The 19,424-nt window shown below is 37.7% G+C and overlaps 1 protein-coding gene across 10 annotated transcripts in view; it reads right to left on the bottom strand.

Moving 5' to 3' along the window:
- The window catches only part of SPAG9 (sperm associated antigen 9), a 150,280-nt gene that overhangs the window by 67,521 nt on the left and 63,335 nt on the right, over nt 1–19,424 (bottom strand). For 8 of the 10 annotated variants that reach the window (XM_019944358.3, XM_019944359.3, XM_019944361.3 and 5 more), the window contains 3 exons: nt 13,535–13,605; nt 8,545–8,639; nt 2,606–2,756 (listed from right to left, as the gene is read on the bottom strand). In XM_019944358.3, the coding sequence (XP_019799917.1) occupies nt 2,606–2,756; nt 8,545–8,639; nt 13,535–13,605 (317 nt within the window). Of the gene's footprint in view, nt 1–2,605; nt 2,757–8,544; nt 8,640–13,534; nt 13,606–19,424 lie in introns of those variants that run through there. The other 2 variants (XM_073797932.1, XM_019944364.3) reach the window with 2 other exon arrangements.

Raw genomic sequence — 19,424 nt, 5'->3', positions numbered from 1 at the left:
CACAACTAGAGAAAGAAAGCCTGCGCGCAGCAACAAAGACCCAACGCAGCCAAAAATAAAATAAATTTTTTTACAAAAGAATGATGAAAAACAATTAAAAAATAAAATTAGAAGAAAACTAAGTTGGAAAGACAAATTTTATTAATAAGAAAAGCAGAAAGTATTCAAATGTGTCAAATGCTGCCACAAGGCAAGATGGGAATGAGAATTTTCCATCACACTATTTATTTATTTATTATTTATGGCTGTGTCCGGTCTTCGTTGCTGTGTGTAGGCTTTCTCTAGTTGCGGCGAGCAGGGGTTACTCTTTGTGTGGTATGCAGGCTTCTCATTGTGGTGGCTTCTCTTGTTGTGGATCATGGCCTCTAGGCATGCAGGCTTCAGTAGTTGTGGCACGAGGTCTCAGTAGTTGTGGCTCAGAGGCTTAGTTGCTCTGCAGCATGTGGGATCTTCCTGGACCAGGGATTGAACCCGTGTCCCCTGCATTGGCAGGGAGATTCTTAACCACTGTGCCACCAGGGAAGTCCCCATCATACTATTTAGAGAGATGGATATTTTGGGTAACCGTGAAAAAAGGCACATTGGTGCAGTAGGTAGCACTGAAGTCTCAGAGGAATGGGATGAAGAGAAAAAAAAACATTCTTCAAACACACCAAAGTTTGTCCCCACCTCGGGGTCTTTACAGATGCTAGTTGATCATCCTGAAACACACAGTCCTCTGGACCTTTCCATGCACCTGTACCTTCTTCATTTCAGGGCACAAGTCACCACCTCCAAGAGGCCTTCCTTCATCACTCTAAAATAAGCACTCCTCCTTACTAATTACTCTCTAGCCCCTTACTTAGCTTTTTAAAAATAGTACATAACACTACTTGAAATTCCATGATTTCATTTGTTTGTTTGTTGATTTCCCCCACAAAAATACAATAAGTAAAGGAATAATATGTACAAATACTTCTTTTTAAGAACAACTTGTATATTTTTCTAGGTGCATGAGTCCTGGCAGATTTTCCAGTACAGCTGTCCCTTGGTATCTACAGGGGATTGTTCCAGGACTCCCTGTGCATACCGAAATCTAGATGCTCAAGTCCCTTATATAAAATCATATAGTATACCTGAAGATTTCAGGTATACTATATAGGACTGGATTAAATAACAATCTTCTCTTTAAGGTATCTTTTTGGATAGTAGTTAAAATACAGTTACCATATGGTATACATTTTTGATGTCCTAGAAGTATCCCTGCTACTTAATTTTGTTTTGGGAAAGGGACATGGCAAGTAGGCGATTGAGAGCTGGGTGTTTTGGAAGATCTATTAAAGCAACAGGCAGGCTAAAAAAGTCAGTGTGGCCATAGGGGTAAGATGAGAAAACTTCCTAGTGGCATCACTGTGGACACTGAGCAGCTGCATAATTACCTTCTAATAAAGTGAGCAAAAAAGAAAGGAGAATGAGAAAAAGGCGAGGTTAGGCCTACTGTTAAAAATACTTTTCAGTGAGAGCAAAGCTATGAAATATTTATTGACTGTTTACTGTTTTGAGCACATTTCAGAGGTCAATGGAATGATTCTAAATGCCTCTACCTACTAGAGCTGAAAAACAGACCATTTATATTATCTTCAAAAGAGTCTTTCTAACATCTAAAACAAATAATTCATTTGACAGACATGTTCTGAGTGACGATTATGTGCTAGACACCTTTTCTAAGTGCTAGGGATACAGCACTAAAAAAACCGCATGGATTTGGAGAGAAACAAAGTAAATAAGTAAATGACTTCGTAATTTAGAAGTATCATAAGAGCTATCTATATAAGTACTTAAACCACGATAAGTAATTTGGAGAAAAAGAGACCAGAAAAAGGAGATAAAGACGTAAGTAACTCACCTGTATTCATTGTAGGTGGCCTGTTTGTTTTATGACAGAGTCAATTTTCTAATGTAACAAGGTTCCTTTATAATCAGTGTTCCCTTTATAAATATTGCACTTTATAAGATATACACTATAACTTCAATTATTTTCAATTATTAGTATATCTCCACTCTTGGAATATATTATTATTTATATTTATAACTTATTTGGTGACAAGATCTTGGTCAAGAACATAATCTATAATGAACTAACACCAGGCCTTTTTAGCTAAACACAATGCACTTTTGGATATTGCTTTATGAAGGTTTTGAGGAAAGTATCATGGTTTTTTTTTGTTTTTTTTTTTTAAGTGAAGCCCTACTAAATTGTGACGCTTCCTAACAGTGAACCAAGGATTTCAGTTGGCAATAATTTTCGGTTCACTGCTCACCCCATCCTAAATTCATATAATGTAAATCAAGTGGAAATAGCCTAAATCAAATAGAAATGTCATTAGTATGACAACCAAGATGTAACAAAGCTTGACTCTGTTTTCCTATATAACTTGAAAAAGTATAATAAAAAACTAAAACTCTTGGGAAGAGCTCATTTCCAATTTAAAAAAAGCATCTGTTTTACGAACTAAAAATGTGTACATACTATTTCATTTTATTATGTTCTGGCTGTCTAGCACTTCAATTTGGATAAGAAAGCTTATAAAACACAAACTGAAGGTTTTCACAGAATAAAGCTTACCTTCAGGCTGGTATGAGAACGTGGTTGACTTAACTCCTGAAATTTCCATTGCTCTGATCCAGGGGTCTCGCCACCTTTCTGAGTGTCAGGTGTAAGCAATCCATCTCCAGCAGGTAATGGGAAAATCCCTAATGATATAGGGCGTTCTTTTCTATTTGGAGAGGGGAGAAAAATTAAGCATTAATTCGTTTTTAACTGTTATTCATCATGACTGTAAGTAATAAGGCTGGGCTGTCACTGCTCCAGAATTATCACTCTTAAATAATTCTGTCTGCCTATCTGAACAAGCAGACTTACCAAAGAGAAAGGACAGAGTCTCAGAAGCTAAATTAGCCCCAGGGAATCAACTAAGAAAGGTAGTAAAATATAGTTTAGGAAATCTTATTAAGTTACTGATGAGTCCCTTACCCCAACTCCTGCTTTTAGACTTCCCAATTCCTCATGTTAATCCCTAGATATTTACCATGCCTCTTCAGGGTATCTCTTTTCTGCCTAGAGGAAAATCAATATATGGTCTAAATCAGGGCTACTGATTAAATGGTAAAAAGAACATGTGGACCAAAAAAATGTTGCCTGCCATTTCAGTAAACAAACAACGTTGCCTGCCATTCAGCCATCAGCCACTGCAGCCAGCCCTGATGGAGGGCCCTGAAGGGAATTCAGGATGGAGAAAAACAGTATACTGACCCTAGATAGTTAAGACGTATATCAAAGGAATAATTTCAATGAGCCCAGACTCCTGCATGTTCCCATACATAGAAAAGCATTAAAATCATTAACTTGAGATGTCTGTCTTTTGTGATTAGCAGAAATCTTTTGATGTTCCACTATATGTTGTTTATTATCTATTTATTTTTCTCAGCAAAAACTCCTATATATCCTGGTTCCTCCCTTTGCCGGTTTGGGACGGTTCCTCAGAGCTATCTGAGAGGCTGCCCTGCTGGGCTATAGTCCTTAGTAATGTCTCTGAATAAAACATTAATTCTCAACTTTTAGGTTGTGTGTGTGTGTGTGTGTGTGTGTGTGTGCGCGTGCGTGTGTGTGTGTGTGTGTGTGTGTGTGCGCGCGCGCGCGCGCGCGCTTTCACAGTTTTATCCCCTAAAGTAGGAAAGCTGTATTGTTCTACAGAACCAATATATGAGACCCTTTCCACCACATTATGTATGAGAAAACAATTGTCAGTTTCTCCAAACAAGGAGGCCAAAAAATTCTATGAAAGACTGTAGAGTTTCCAATGCTTTGTGGGAAATTCCAGTGAACAAGAGTTTCAATTTTAATAATAGAATTTTAACAAGAAACACATCCTTTGTTAATGCAAAGGACTTTTAGAGGGTAGAAATAAGCCTGGGTCATCCTGGGTCATTAACTCAAATGGAAATTAGCAAGAAATGAGACACCAAAGGTTTGGAGCTTCTAGGAACCATAGTGCTGCTGGTAAAAAATGTAAGTTAGAACAGAAACACTGAGGTTATAAATAAGTAATATAAATAAATTGGAAAATATTCAGTTTTTCTAAATAAGTCTTTATTCTGTAAGCTTATTTTCATACCAAGAAACTTAAGCCACTTTTGAAATGTGCCCTCACTGAACACAAAGGGTACACTGCTTTCATTCCTAATGACAATCAGAAAGGATCAGTACAACTGTCAAACACCTCCTTAAAGATTAGGTGAAGCAAAAGGGTTGAGGGACTGCATTTTATTAAAGTTGTAGGCACAAGGAAATAGAACAGGACTTTTCTCTATCAAGAGTTAATTATTTATAACTTCTTCACACTTGGGGTACTTTTCCTATTTGATTTGGGAGGAAAATTCAAACGCATGTAGGCAGCATAATAAAAGGCTAGATTTTAAAACCAAATCTAAGTTTGTCTCCACGACCTGCCAGAACAACCAAATAACAAAGTAGTCGGCTATTCTTTCTACCAGTTACTCCCAAATGCTGGTTCAGCAAGAAAGTTGTCATAAGTCCACAGCGAAGAGGCATTATTTATTATATCCTTACTGGATAACACAGAACACGTCATACACATACATGCTTGCACATATCATAGAACCTGTTCTTTCTTGAGAATGATTCACCCCTTTGCCACATCTTTTCTGCTTGATTTTAAAATGCCCTTTATTTCACCAAATCATGGTGACAACGATTGGAAATTTTGGGTGGGGAACGTATTTTGGGAACTGAAAATCTAAGGGTCTAAGAGCTACTAGATTACTTATTGTTTTTTAACATATCTTAATGACTTTAGCAAAAAGTGACCAGGAATTTAATCAGATGGAAGGCTCTCTAACCCCAAGTGCAAAGAAAGACAATACAAACTTCATTCGAATTCATCACACTGCCAATGATAATCAAAATGCAGGCCAGTCATGACAATTATCTTCCTTTATGAATGACAACACAATCATTTTCACACATGTTAAATACTGGAAAAGTTGGGGGAAGGAGTCGGCTGTGGGTCCAAGTTTTACTTTCCTACTCCTGTTAAATACTAACTCTACAATCCAGAATATAAGTAGAATTGAAACCTTTGTACTGCTTATATTTATCCTTCAGAAACTGCTTGACAGGGAGGGAATTTTTCTTCAGAGACTGATAGCTGTCAAGAGGGTCAATGATGCTGTAGGTTACACTGTTCCAACTCTGGAAAAATTGTATTACTACACACATCTTTTCTCTCCTTTTTTTTACTGATAAACTACGTAAGACTTGGCGGGGAGGGAGAAGGACATGTAATTATGCACGTTAAGTAGAGTCCTTTTTTCAAAAGGAAACGCTGAAAAGTGAACATTAGTCCTGTACTATATTGGTATGCATGTTTGATACTCTATATATTAAACGCTTCAGTAAAACTCACAAAAGAAACCAAAGAATGAAATACATGTGGGAAAATATCAAGTGGCAGATTTAAAGCCCAGGTGTTTCAATAATGCATTACTACCTAGAAACAGAGCTATCATCAGCTATCAGAATCCTTGTTACATATTTTTAAAAACTGCCATATATCCATTTTTAAATTGGTTATTTAAATGTTACCTTATGTGCATAAATAACTTTGCAAATATGTTTTGAAACAGCTTTATTATTCCCATTTAAAACAAATAATAATTAATAAAATCGACTGTTCATATTATAAAGAACAGTAAAAAGGTTACATTTGTTCAACACCCACCATGTGGCAAGCACTCAGATGGATGATTTATTTACATTATCTCATTTAATCCTCATAAGGAAATAGGAATTATTTTCCCTGGTTTCAGATTAGGAAAAGTGACACTCAGAGACTTTAGGCACTAGTAATCAGCAGAAATGGGATTCAAAGTCAGGCCTGTTTTGACTTCAAGACCCACGTACTTTCCTTGGAGCTACCTATTTCTTGACAATTTAATCTTAATATTAAAGACTGAATATGGAAGACTTTCTTCAATCAGATCAACAGCAACTTTTATGTCAAGGAACTTTTTGAATTTAATCGTAAGTTATTTTATGAATAAAACAGCTAGAGCTAAAATAGTTTTGCTAAAAATGTAGTAGATATAAGTGACTATGAAAATTATTTACTTGTTTAATTTACAATATATCTTGCGACTGACTGAATACAAAATAATCATCTCACGTGTTTTTTAAAACGACCCAATGGGGTAAGAACCTCAGAGGAGGAAACTCTGGCACAGAGAGTAAGCACCTTGCCAAAGGCCCCACAGCTCGCATGTGGCAGAGCGGTTGTAGCCAGGCAGCCTGACTCCAAACCTCTCACCCACTGCACAGCACTGCATGGCACAACACTGCACTGCATGGCACAGCACAGCACTGGCATCTTAAATGGAACGGAAACCTAAGCCAGCCCTTTAAGACTAATCTTATTTGAATAGTCTAAATATTCTTGAGTCAAGGTATTTTTCAATTTCCTAAAAGCCTATATATAGATACATACAAATCCTTTATGTATTAAAATATACACAAGTAATAAGATTTGCTCCTGATTTTTATAAAATCAGGGAAAAAAAATGACCAAGTACCTAGTTTTAAGATCATAGTTGAAATTTAATTTTTGGACCTTAAACTAATGTTGAACATGAATGGACCTATGAATAAAAAAAGAACACATTGAGGGAATTTACTACTTTAAGTCCACAATTAGGAGTTGAGTTTTAAGTAAACACTTATAAAAAGCTATACACTATGAACCCTCATTTAAAACGATGCACAAAGCAAAAATCTCAACAAATCAATTTTAGTTTGATGAGTTAGAAAACAAAAGAAACCAAAACATTAAATCTCTAAAATACAGAAGATGGTTCTTAGAGCGTGCAAGTAGAGTGAAGGGCAGAAAAGCTACAGAAATTAATGACTAACCCCCACAAGCGGGCATGGATATTTGTCACCCAAGTCTACAAAGAAAAGGCAACATCTGACAAAACAATAGTGAATAGGCTCTGTAAAGCTTTCGTAACTTTGATGTGTAAATAATTGGGGGAAAAAAATGAATTCCTTGCCCTAAAAGGTTTAAATCCTTTTGCTTTAAAATATATTGTGTTTTAGAAAGAAAATATTTAAGTTGTCAGTTCCCATGAGCTGCTATCAAAAATTGCAAAAACTGCAAAAAGGATGCCTGAACCTCCATCAGTCAAAGGATAGTTGGAACAAAATAAACACCTATGGCCTGTGCCTAATCAACTACAAGTCCCACCATAAAAGATTATTTGCTCCTAAATATTCAGATACTAAACGAAGAGACTGTGCAAATTTAGACCCAATGCTCGACTCCTGCTCTCCCTTTACTCTTTGAACACTGCTTAAAACAAGACCACACTGATCTTGTACTTGTGTATAAGTACAATCTGAAAATCTTTTTCTTAAGTCGGTGCTTTCCAAACACCAAGCCGTATCCCTGAGTGACAGCCCATAAACTACTATAAATAAGAAATGAAATCTCAGCTTCAATCCATTTTCCATTGTTTCAATCTGCAACAGAAATGGTTACAAAGAAGACCCGTGAAGCTAAAAATTCAAGAAAAACCAACTAAACAGGGACTTCTAAGAGAGACTAAAGTACCTGAGTATCCTTGGTAGGTTCTGCGTCAGAGCTGGCACTCCGGTAGAAATAGAAAAGTGCACAAGCAGCAAAACAGAGAGAGACACTAAGATAGCAGAATTAATGACCACCGCCCCGCCAACAAAGCCAAACACAAACAGCAGCATGCATCCAGGACTCATGGCGCTGTGCTGGCATGGTGAAACACCGGAACCAGGAGGCCTACACGGGGGCCAAAGGGGTATCTTTGTAGTGAGGATCTGTCATTCAGCTGCTGCCACAAAAACAATGCCATCAGCAGCAGCTTTCCACTCCATCCTGCAGCAGCTCCGAAGCGATGACGTCATCCCGCTCTCCCCACCTCATAACCATAGAGCTGCTGCTCCTAGCATTTATGCAGCAATCCAGAGCAACGGCAAGCCTATTAACTGTTTTCCTCTCCACTAAGAGTCCTGGCTTAGCTCATTGGCTACAGTGCTTGGAGATCTACATAATTTATTCACACTCCTACATCAAACAGAAGTCTTAGCTACTAACCCTTTCAAACATGCCTCTCTGTAACAAAAAGGACTTTTAAACCAATTATACAGGAGAAATGAAAATTTTCAGCATTCTCACAAATCAGACAATTTTAAACCTAGTGTAATCTTCATTAAATATCAGAAATCAATCAAAATACCTCGATATGTTGCCATATAGCATGGCTCACAATTTACCTCTTCATTAGTGAAAGCTGTTCTGTTTTTCCATGCTACTCTCTCCGGTAGCATTCCAACTACAGTAGAGAGCTTTTTGAATCAGCTTAACTATTGTTCCAGGATTAAAGAACAGAGAGAAACAGAAACAAACAGATTATTTTATTTCCCTTTTTCCCAAGGCAAAAATGTATTAAAAAGCTTACCTAATTCTACTATGAGCTGTGGACTCTAGTTGATCACCCCCTGAGAGCTGATGAAGTTTTGTTCTTTCTAAGTGTTCCATATAATTATGGATCATCTATTTTGAAGAAAGAAAAGAATACACAAAATTTTAAGACTAATACCTGGAATAAAAACATACTGTTTTAGCAAGGGAAACCTTTTAATATAAATTTCTTATTTATCAGACTACAGTTCCATGTAAAAGAATATTAAGGATGAAATTTTCTTTTAACGGCAAAGGAATATGCAAATGCTTACATTTAAGGATGCTAGTGTCCGCAAAAGTAGCCAACATCTTGCTTAGCATAGCAAAAAAATTTTTTCGAACCCTGGCCACGCTTTCACTGCTGTGGCCAGGGTTCGATCCCTAGTCGGCGAACTGAGATCCCACAGTGGCCCAGTGTGGCCAGATAAATAAATAAATATATTTTTTTTAAGTATGCTTTTGTTGTGAAAATTTTACTTGGCATGCATGCATATACAAAAATTAAGAAGTATGTAAATCAATTTGAAACTGTTATTTACTTCAAATAAACAAAAAGATGAACTCTGATGCATGGGTTAAGATGGGTAATTCTATCAAATCAAATATAAAAGAATCAATCAGGCTGTTCCCCAATTAAAACTAGCCCAAATAAGAAATGTATCAAACAAGGAAAAATTAATACAGAATCACATGGATATGGTATATTTAAAACTTTTAAATTTAAAGATTTTCTCTTTACCACCATTTAAAGAACAGTTTTGCAGAAATACAGCTTTCGTCTTTGTGTCAGTGAATCAGAAATAATGAGCTGTTTCCTTCTTGTATCAGGGAAAACTTTAAGGGAAAAAATTTAAATGAGACTAGTATAACAAAGTGATGGTTGGGCCAAATAGACACCAATTTAAATTTTCAAAAGATTTGAGAAAATCTAAGTCAAATTCTTTTATAATGGAGAGTGATTATATGAATTTGATTCGTTCAAATGGAAGAATCTAAGTTTCTTTAAGCATTCAAATGAATAGAAATCTCCCCTAGACTGCTTTTATAATAATCTATTGATATTTATTCAATATAGACAAATAAAAAGATTAAATAAAATGCAAAGATACAGAATCAGTTCTACCCCAAATGATGCATTCTATAGATTGATTCTTGTCTTAAATGAATACGTTAAAAAAGTTTTAATTTAGAAGATGTTGAATTCCAAACCTTCTTCAAATGACTGACCCAAGTAACTATTTCTGACATTCCAAAATGGTCTACATAATGAAATTGGTTTCAACCCAATTAAACTAACACTTAATAGGACAGAACAACAACAACAAAATGGCAGCTAATATTTATTGAGCACCAACTACAAATCAGCCAGTGCATGTACATTGTTTCAATTAATCCTCACAACAACAATATGATTTGCTAGATAAACTCCAGTTTAAGGAGGTTAAAATAATTTGCCCAACTTGACCAGCTAGTTAATGATTAACTGTGCTCTGTCAGCTAGTTGGCTTTGTGGCCAGAACTCAGGTCCATCTGACTCAGTCATCAGAGTAGTTAAGCATTACAGGACTCATGGTGTATCTGTCCTTTCAGTCAATTCTGGAGGCAGGCAATAAGTTCATTGTCCTTTCTTCCTCACTCCCACAAGAAAACCCCACATCCTAAAGCATTTCCTGATGTCTGAAATAAAATATGCACTATATTCTATATATGCACAAAAAAGTAGAAATAATAAATTATACATAAAAATTTAAGTTTTAATTACAGGGCTTCACAGAGTAGCTCAGGTTGTTTTTAATAAAAAACTGAGTAGGGGGCAATGCTGCCAGGTAGAAAAGAGAGGTAGGGTAAAATAGGATATGCTTTAGATAACCTACTATTGGGTCCACCAGCCCCATCCCTCCTTATCTCAGAATGGTAACTCTCAATTTTCTCCGGAAAATTAATGAACATTAATTCACACATATCCAGGAGTCAATTCAGCAACAAGTAGCTGGAGTCATGAAGAAGGGTCCCAAGCACACTGTTTAGAACATCCCAACTTCCCTCCCACTTAGAGAAATCTTCACAGCAGAGGTTGACTGTCAACTTTGGCTAAAACTGAAACGCAAGGCAATAGTTATTAGAAAAGCAAGGCAAAAATAGAGGTTTTGAAGACAAGTGGCATGAATCCTTTTAATTCTGTTGGCCTTAAATCCTTCCATATGCAGCTCAAAATCCTGTAAGTATATCCACAAAGCCACTATTCTTAAAGTGGTTGAGATGGCATAAAACAAAGAGGCAAAGAAAATTTTCTAGTGCATTTAACGTCCATGTGTTTCATAACCTAAAAGCATTATTGAAAATTCAGGCAAGGGAATCAGACAGACCCAGGTTCAAATCCAGTCACATACTAGCATGGAATTTGGGACAAATCACTCCATCTTCTCTTTCTAAGCTTCAATCTGTAAAATGGGGGTGGATTATAAGAATTTACTCAGAGGATGAGATGAAAATGCATTTAAACAGTCCCTGATGTAAGACCAGGGTTCAAGTTTTTAGTGATTAATATAACAGTATGTATATTTCCTCCAATGCCCTCTTCAAGATATGTTTTCTTTCAAGCAAATTCAGTAATGTGTATAAAATTCTGAAGTTAATTAGAGAACAGTTATTCACATTACAAAAAGAGCCAGAGATTTCTCTTAAGCAGCAAACAATGCTTTTGATAAAAGTGCTTTTAAACAACTTTTTTGTAGCCTATAACAAAGGTTACCTTAGTTAGAAGTAACAGTGGAAAGATTAAGGTTAAATCCTTCAGACTTCCTTTCCCTGTAGGTTTTCAGAATTTACCTTTAAAGGACACCTAGTTCTTTAGCATTGGATAGCTATTTATAATTGCTAATTGAATTGTATTTCTAGTACAGCTGTATAAACACAGAAAAATGTGGGCTAGAATAGAAAAGACCCACATTTTAAAGCAGCCATATCTGTGTTATATAAACCTTCCTTGAGGCAGAACGAAATACAGAGAGCCTATCAGGGCAGAGGATAGAAGCTGCTTAGGACTAAGGGTGGGGACCCTATGAAAATGCTACATGTAAGATCTGCCTTGGTTACTAGAGAGACCCAAATCTCTGCCTTGGTATTTAGGATTTTCCTGAGATCTTTTCTTCTTCCTGGGCTGCCCTTCTCTGAAGGATCAGAAATAGAAAAATTATTATATCTTTTCATTTGAAATTAAGATGTCAGGTTGCTTTTTCTGCTGGAACACATCTTCACTTTTGCTAAATACGTATATGAGAGAAAATATGAAATTTCACTTTACAATGATTTTTTTTCTAGACTGCATATTTTATACATATTTCAATTTAACAATCCTCAACTATTACAAAGGTTAAAACTTCAGTGAAAAAACAAAATGACTATTCATTATTCATCACTATCAACTATTTATGGCACATAAACCTACTCCCCCAAACATGCTTATAATTATCAGCATTGATAAGCACTACCAGTACAGGGCATTGTTCAGGCACTGAATTGAATGGTGTGAAAAGAACCAACAATAGACCTTTAACAATCAATTGTTCTTTAACAGTCTTAATATCTACCAAGTACCTGTCTTATTAAAATGTGGTTATTTTTTACATACTGAAAAGGCTGCTATGTAAGCTGTTCCTGTTTTTCAAGAGCTCTATGGTTCCAGCCCTCTGTGGCCAATCTTTTTCCTCCACCACTATATATCAATTCTGTGACACTTCATGCTTAGTGTGTGGTTATGTAAGTTAAAACAGTAATAATCAGGGCTTCCCTGGTGGCGCAGTGGTTGGGAGTCCGCCTGCCGATGCAGGGGACACGGGTTCGTGCCCCAGTCCGAGAAGATCCCACATGCCGCGGAGCGGCTGGGCCCGTGAGCCATGGCCGCTGAGCCTGCGCGTCCGGAGCCTGTGCTCCACAACGGGAGAGGCTACAGCAGTGGGAGGCCCGCGTACCGGGAAAAAAAAAAAAAAAACAAAAACAGTAATAATCAAACCTCACACGTCAGGAAGAAATTCCAACACCTCCCCAAGAAAGTGTTAAGAACACTAGTCTCCAAAGCAAATGAAACTGAGTGCGGTGGGGTTTTACATTCCTTAAAAGCAACAATATAGGCCCCTACCAGAGGCAGGATAAGAGATCACCCAAACTAGTGAAAGGAAAATGGAAGCTGAAGACTGGAACCATCTGTATCATGGGAAAGACTGGACTAGAAAGGGAAAGAGAGCAATTATTTTTTTCAGGTAACAGTGCATGCATCTATGAAAATTCTATTTATTTAGGTATGTGAACCCCAGAATGACCATGATACACAGCAACAATTTTCACATTAAGGAGATAGAAAGAAACAAAGGAAACATATAAAAGGCTGACAGAAAATCATAAAAAGAAGGTTAAAAAACCCTCAAGTACATTTTCTAAATTGCTTTGAAGAGATTATGTGCTAGAGTTGTTCATCTAAAATACTGAAATTTCATGCAGAAAACCTGTTTTAGAGTCATTTTAAGACATTATAATTTGTTTGTTATTTGTTATGAGCTTGATGCAAATAAGTCCTTTATACTGTATTATAAATGTAGAGACTCTGACCAACAATTTACCAATCCATCATTTCCCAACAGGTAACAAAACAAATTATATCTATTCTCTCATATTAGTACCACGTATACTTTTTATTATGCACACATTAAGTTTTTACTTAACCAGCCAAAGACACAAGTATTGGAACTGCCTTAATAATTACAATATTCTGTGTAACACTAATTCACCACATGAAAACTTAATGCCAGATAAAAGACATTAAAAGTCAACATTTGGTAACTAAGTACATGCTACATGAAATTTAAAGTCTTCTCAAAATAATCCCCAAGGATTATACTAGCTATTTTCAAAGAGAAATTAAGACACATTTTCTAAGGTTAATTTCTGTATCTCAATATTAGCATGGTAAGAACAACCTAGAAACCCACCTCTGTGTGTCTTTGATGTAATGCATTATATTCCTTCTTCAGTTCTGCTTCTCTTTCTTCAAGTCTGCTAACTGAAATTAAGATACATACACTTAATCAAAACAAAATATAAGAAATTTACTTGAAAATTCTATCTTTAAAACTTGGAATGGGTTATCCATAATCCTTGATAACTTCAGGACTCATTGCTCCATATGAAATTCTTCACAAAGCTAGTGACCTCATTTCATCATCCTTAATAAAACTTTTGGAGAAGGAATAAACAGAATTTTTTAAAAAACTAAACATCTGATTGCTTCTCCTAATATGTATATGTTTATCAGGTCATCCCCCATATAAGTAGGTTTTTAACATGATATAGAATTACCTCTTGGAAAAACACTTTACAAATCTCCTCATAGAAGTTATAACCTGGGACTAGGGTCCAAATCATTGATTTCTAATATTATTCCAGCTCTTTTTCACTACTGAGCAGTATGTGAACACGTCACTATTTATAAGTACTTTCTCTACTTCAGGTCTTAATTTCAGGGGCTCATCTTCTTTTATTTAGCTCCCTCTGCTGATGGAGTTTGTGTGAGCCACTACGTGGCTCATGGAGCACAACTTTGATACTTTAAAAAAAAGTTTTTAAGATCCCAAGATATAGAATTTCAGAACAGGATTTCACAGGAGAGAATGGTATCAGAGAGGAGTGATTCTGAGAGAAGATGGAATCCAAGCAGGACCACGAAGAAATTACAGTACCCAAGATAGATAGTGATGACAGTAGAGCAGGCAGGCACTGTTATCACAGAGAACGGAACACAAAACCGTGGAGGTGGCAAGGAAGAGGGGAGACCAGCCAGCCTGGAGGAGCCCATACTGGCTAAGGAGCAGTGGGAGACAGTCTGCTGGGGAGAAGTAAAGCTGGTGCTAAAGGAGCTTGTCAAGATACTCATTTAAGTCTGTCTGAAAGCATGAGAGCAGTTGTAAATGGTCTCTTGGTATAAGGGTCAGCTAGCTATAAACATGCAAGGCTGTTTGTAAGTGACAGCCAGTGACTGTGCCAGCTGGCTGTAGAAGTAACTACTATGAACTGTAACAGCACATGCATGAATGTTTTCATATGCCTAATATTAACACACCAGACACCATATATCACATAACTTGTGCTGCCTGGTAAACTCATTTTTGGTTTGTGTAGCTTTCTTTGAATATATTGAAAATATACCATTAATTAGGAAACCTGTAGCTTTGACTTTTGATTTGTTTCTAATCAAGCCTATGTGTTGGCTCATTAAATTTGCAACAGTGAGTAAACACACTACAGTATCCATAGAGTCACACTTTATTGTGCCAGGCAAGGCTTGAGGACATGGGCTGCTCATCTTATCTTGTGGTTGAAAGCAATAAAAAGCAAACCTATAAGGCAGCATACTGAAACCATAATAAATTTTAGTGCAGCTTCTGTGATTTTTATTTAAAAACAGGAAATCCAAGCAACTTACCAATTAAATTAATCTAAAAGCATAATCCTAAAGCTACTGAGTGAACTATAAGTATCTTTAATTGCTCATCTGTGTGAATCAAAATTTTCCTGGTATTGTGCAACCAAAACAAAAAAAGGCTGAGACTAAAATAAAATTCCAACTATCATCCATAACCCTCAATTTCAAATTTGTGCTCAACAGTAGAGCCCCCTTACTCTTGTCAACTAACTTGGTATAAATTCATAAGATAAATTTATATCACCATCACTACCACTACTACTAACAGCTAACATTATATAGTACTTGTTAGGTAACATGCACTGTCCTACGTACTTTATATTAACTAACTTGAGCCTGACATTAACCTTATGACGAAAGTTTAATACATTTCATTTTAGAGATAACGAAACTGAAGTAAATAGGGGTTAAGTAACTTGCCCAAATTCACAAAGCTAGTAAATGGCAAAACTACAATTCCTAATGGAAGAGACTAGATCCAGAATCAGCTTTTAATTACCATGGTATTCTGCCTCTCAAGAGATACTCTTTTAATTTGTTTTATATATTGGAGTCAACTTTAAAATTTCACTTTGGGGAAAAAAAGTATAGAGAGTACTCCTTTATTACTTGAAATAAAAACCCCTCTGTCTGGAAAGAACCTAATCACAGATACTACAAAACTCAAAGGTATCAAACTGCCAAGTAAAATATGTACCCAACTTTATTAATCATGATGAAATGCATATTAAGGCCCAAATGTGGGAATTCCCAGGTGGTCTAATGGTTAGAACTCTGTGCTCTCACTGCCGAGGGCCCGGGTTTGATCCCTGGTTGGGGAACTAAGATCCCATAAGCCAGGTGGCATGGCAAACAAACAAACAAAAAAGTAAAAAAACAAAATGCAACACTACTACATACTTGTCAGAATAGCTAAAATGAAAAACATTGTTGGTAAGGAACAAGTTCTGGTAAGGAACTTTTATACACTGCTGGTGGGAGTATAAATTGGTACACCCAATTTGAAAACTGGCAAGATTTAATAAAGTTAATATTTGCCAACCCTGTGACAAAACAAGTTCATTACTATGAAATATGTCTACGTGTCCACCAAAAGGCATTTAAGACAATACTCAAAGCAGCACTATTTGTGCCCCAACCTGGAATCAACCCAAATATCCACCAACAGCAAAATGGATAAATATTCATGCACTGGAATACTATATAATAATGAGAATGAGGAAATTATTGCTGTACAAAACATCATGGACAAATCTCACGAACAGGACATTGAGGAAAAGAAGCAGAAGCAAAAGAATACAAAGTTCATATACATACATAACTAATCTAAAACTAATCTAATGTGTTAGAAGTCAGGATAGTGGTTACCTTTGGGGAGGAGTTATGACCTGATGAATTTACTGTGTATACAGCCCAACCCCACCCCAGTCCAAACATAATGTGTACCCATTCACACAAGCACTTTCCTTGGCTTGAATACTCATCATTCTTTATGTTCTCCAAGAACTCCTATAAATTCAACATATAGCGCAGGATTTAAACAGACTATTCAGAACCGTAACAAATAAGCTGTATTGATTCATCACAAAAATGTACAGGGAGGGCTTCCCTGGTGGCGCAGTGGTTGAGAATCTGCCTGCCAATGCAGGGGACACGGGTTCGAGCCCTGGTCTGGGAAGATCCCACATGCCACGGAGCGACTGGGCCCGTGAGCCACAACTACTGAGCCTGCGCATCTGGAGCCTGTGCTCCGCAACGAGAGGCCACGACAGTGAGAGGCCCGTGCACGGCGATGAAGAGCGGCCCCCTCTCGCCGCAACTAGAGAAAGCCCTCGCACAGAAACGAAGACCCAACACAGCCAAAAATATAAATAAATAAATGAATGAATTTAAAAAAAAAAAAAAAAAAAAAATGTACAGGGAGATGAGGAAAAAATGTTACCAGATTGGAGAATTATAAAAAGAAATAGGGCTTCCCTGGTGGCGCAGTGGTTAAGAATCCGCCTGCCAATGCAGGGGACACTGGTTCAAGCCCTGGTCCAGGAAGATCCCACATGTCACGGAGCACCTAAGCCCATGTGCCACAACTACTGAGCCTGCACTCTACAGCCCGCGAGCCACAACTGCTAAGCCCGTGTGCTACAAGTACTGAAGCCCGTGAACCTACAGCCCGTGCTCCACAAGAGAAGCCACCGCAACGGGAAGCCTGTGCACCGCAACAAAGAGTAGCTCCCACTCGCTGCAACTAGAGAAAGCCCGCGTGCAGCAACAAAGACCCAATGCAGCCAAAAAAATAATAATTTAAAAAAGAAAGAAAGAAAAAATGATTGCCATCATTGGAGGATAAATTGGAATTACTCTTTTGAAGGTCACATTGGTGATATGTATTAAAATAAGCAATGTGTATATCCTTTGACCCATTGTTACTATTCATTTGAAAAGGGCCTAGAACAGGACCTCACACACCTGTGTCTTTCAAATACAACAATTAAAGGTACCGTTAAAATGAATGCAGTATTGGGCTTCCCTGGTGGCGCAGTGGTCGAGAGTCCGCCTACCAATGCAGGGGACATGGGTTCGTGGCCCCGGTCCGGGAAGGTCCCACATGCGGCGGAGAGGCTGGGCCCGTGAGCCATGGCCGCTGAGCCTGCGCGTCCAGAGCCTGTGCTCCGCAAAGGGAGAGGCCACAACAGTGAGAGGCCCGTGTACCACACAAAATAAAATAAAAGTAAAAAGTAAAAAAAATAAAATGAATGCAGTATTATCATAAATGCTGACATGGGATGGTGCCTAGAACTTAATGGAAGGATGCTGAATGTTACTGCTATATCTGAAATTTAAAAATATAAAACAATGCATAGTATGATGTCACTAAGATGTCTACAAAGTCAAAACGAACTGATTTTCTCTCCCAAACCTGCTCTTTCCCATAATCTTCTTACTCAGGCAAAAATCTTGCAACCATCCTTTTGCTCTTCTCTTTTCCCACACTGCAATCCATCAGCAAATTCTGTCCAGTTTACCTTCAAAATAAATCTAGAATCTGACAACTTTTTTTTTTTTTTTTGCGGTACGCGGGCCTCTCACTGTTGTGGCCTCTCCCGTTGCAGAGCACAGGCTCCAGACGCGCAGGCTCAGCGGCCATGGCTCACAGGCCCAGCCGCTCCGCGGCATGTGGGATCTTCCCAGACCAGACCGGGGCACAAACCCGTGCCCCCTGCATCGGCAGGCGTACTCTCAACCACTGTGCCACCAGGGAAGCCCTCTGACAACTTTTTACCACTTCTATCACTCCCACCTTGATATAAGACATCATCTCTTGCCTGGATTATTACAATTATCTCCTGACTAGTGTTTCTGCTCTAGTCTCTGCTCCCCTGTGTTTAAATGGTAACCTGGCTGGAGTCAGATAGTGACTGACTGCTCAAAACCCTTCAACAGCTTCCCGTGACAGAAAGAAAGAAAGGAAGGAGTGAGGGAGGGAGTCCTTACTCTGGCCTACAAGACCCTTCAGGATCAGATGTGTCAAGCCACACCACTTTTGTTCCCATGGAGAATTCTTGTCTCCCCACCCAACTGTTACAGACTGAATTGTCTCCGACCCAAATTCATATGTTGAACCCCTAACCAATGTAACTATGTTTGTAAACAGGGCTTTCAAAAGGTAATTAAGGGGAATTCCCTGGTGGTCCAGGGTTAGGACTTGCTCACTGCTGAAGCCTGGGTGCAATTCCTGGTCGGGGAACTAAGATCCCACAAGCTGCGCAGCACAGCCAAAAAAATAAATAAATAAAAATAAAATAAAAAGGTAATTAAGGTTAAATGAGATCATAAAGATAGGGTCCTAACTCAATAGGACTGGTATCTTTTTTTAAGAAAAGGAAATGATAACAGAGCTCTTTCTCCCCACACATGCACAGAGAAAAGGTCCTGTGAGAACACAGAGAGAAGGCGGCCATCTGCAACCCAGGGAGAGTGGTCTCAGAAGAAACCAAACCTGCCAGCACTTTCCAGCCTTTAGAACTGTGAGAAAATTAATTTCTGTAATTTAAGCCACCCAGTCTGTGGTATTTTGTTATGGCAGCCCTACAAGAACTATTGATAAATATCATTAAGTTAACCTTTGAGAGAAGCTTTTATACACAATGTTTATCAATTGACTTGGGACAGACAGCTGAGCTTGTAGCTCATAGAAACAGGTCCTGACTGACTTTATGGCAGCTTGCTAACCGACGTTGGTTTGTGTAGCTTTGTTGTAATGTACTACTTAATCGTAAGAATGTGGGAAAGACATAAAGCCCCAAAATACCACTAATTGCCGGAAATCTCCTACCATTTACCTAAATGAACATGATCATTGTTCAAACTGGCTACAAAACTAATAAATTTTTGTAGAAATC

The sequence above is a fragment of the Tursiops truncatus genome, chromosome 20, assembly GCF_011762595.2.
Source record: "Tursiops truncatus isolate mTurTru1 chromosome 20, mTurTru1.mat.Y, whole genome shotgun sequence".
Classification (NCBI taxonomy): Eukaryota; Metazoa; Chordata; class Mammalia; order Artiodactyla; family Delphinidae; genus Tursiops; species Tursiops truncatus.
Note: the sequence above shows the minus strand (reverse complement) of the source record. Positions and strands in the feature narration are given on the sequence as shown.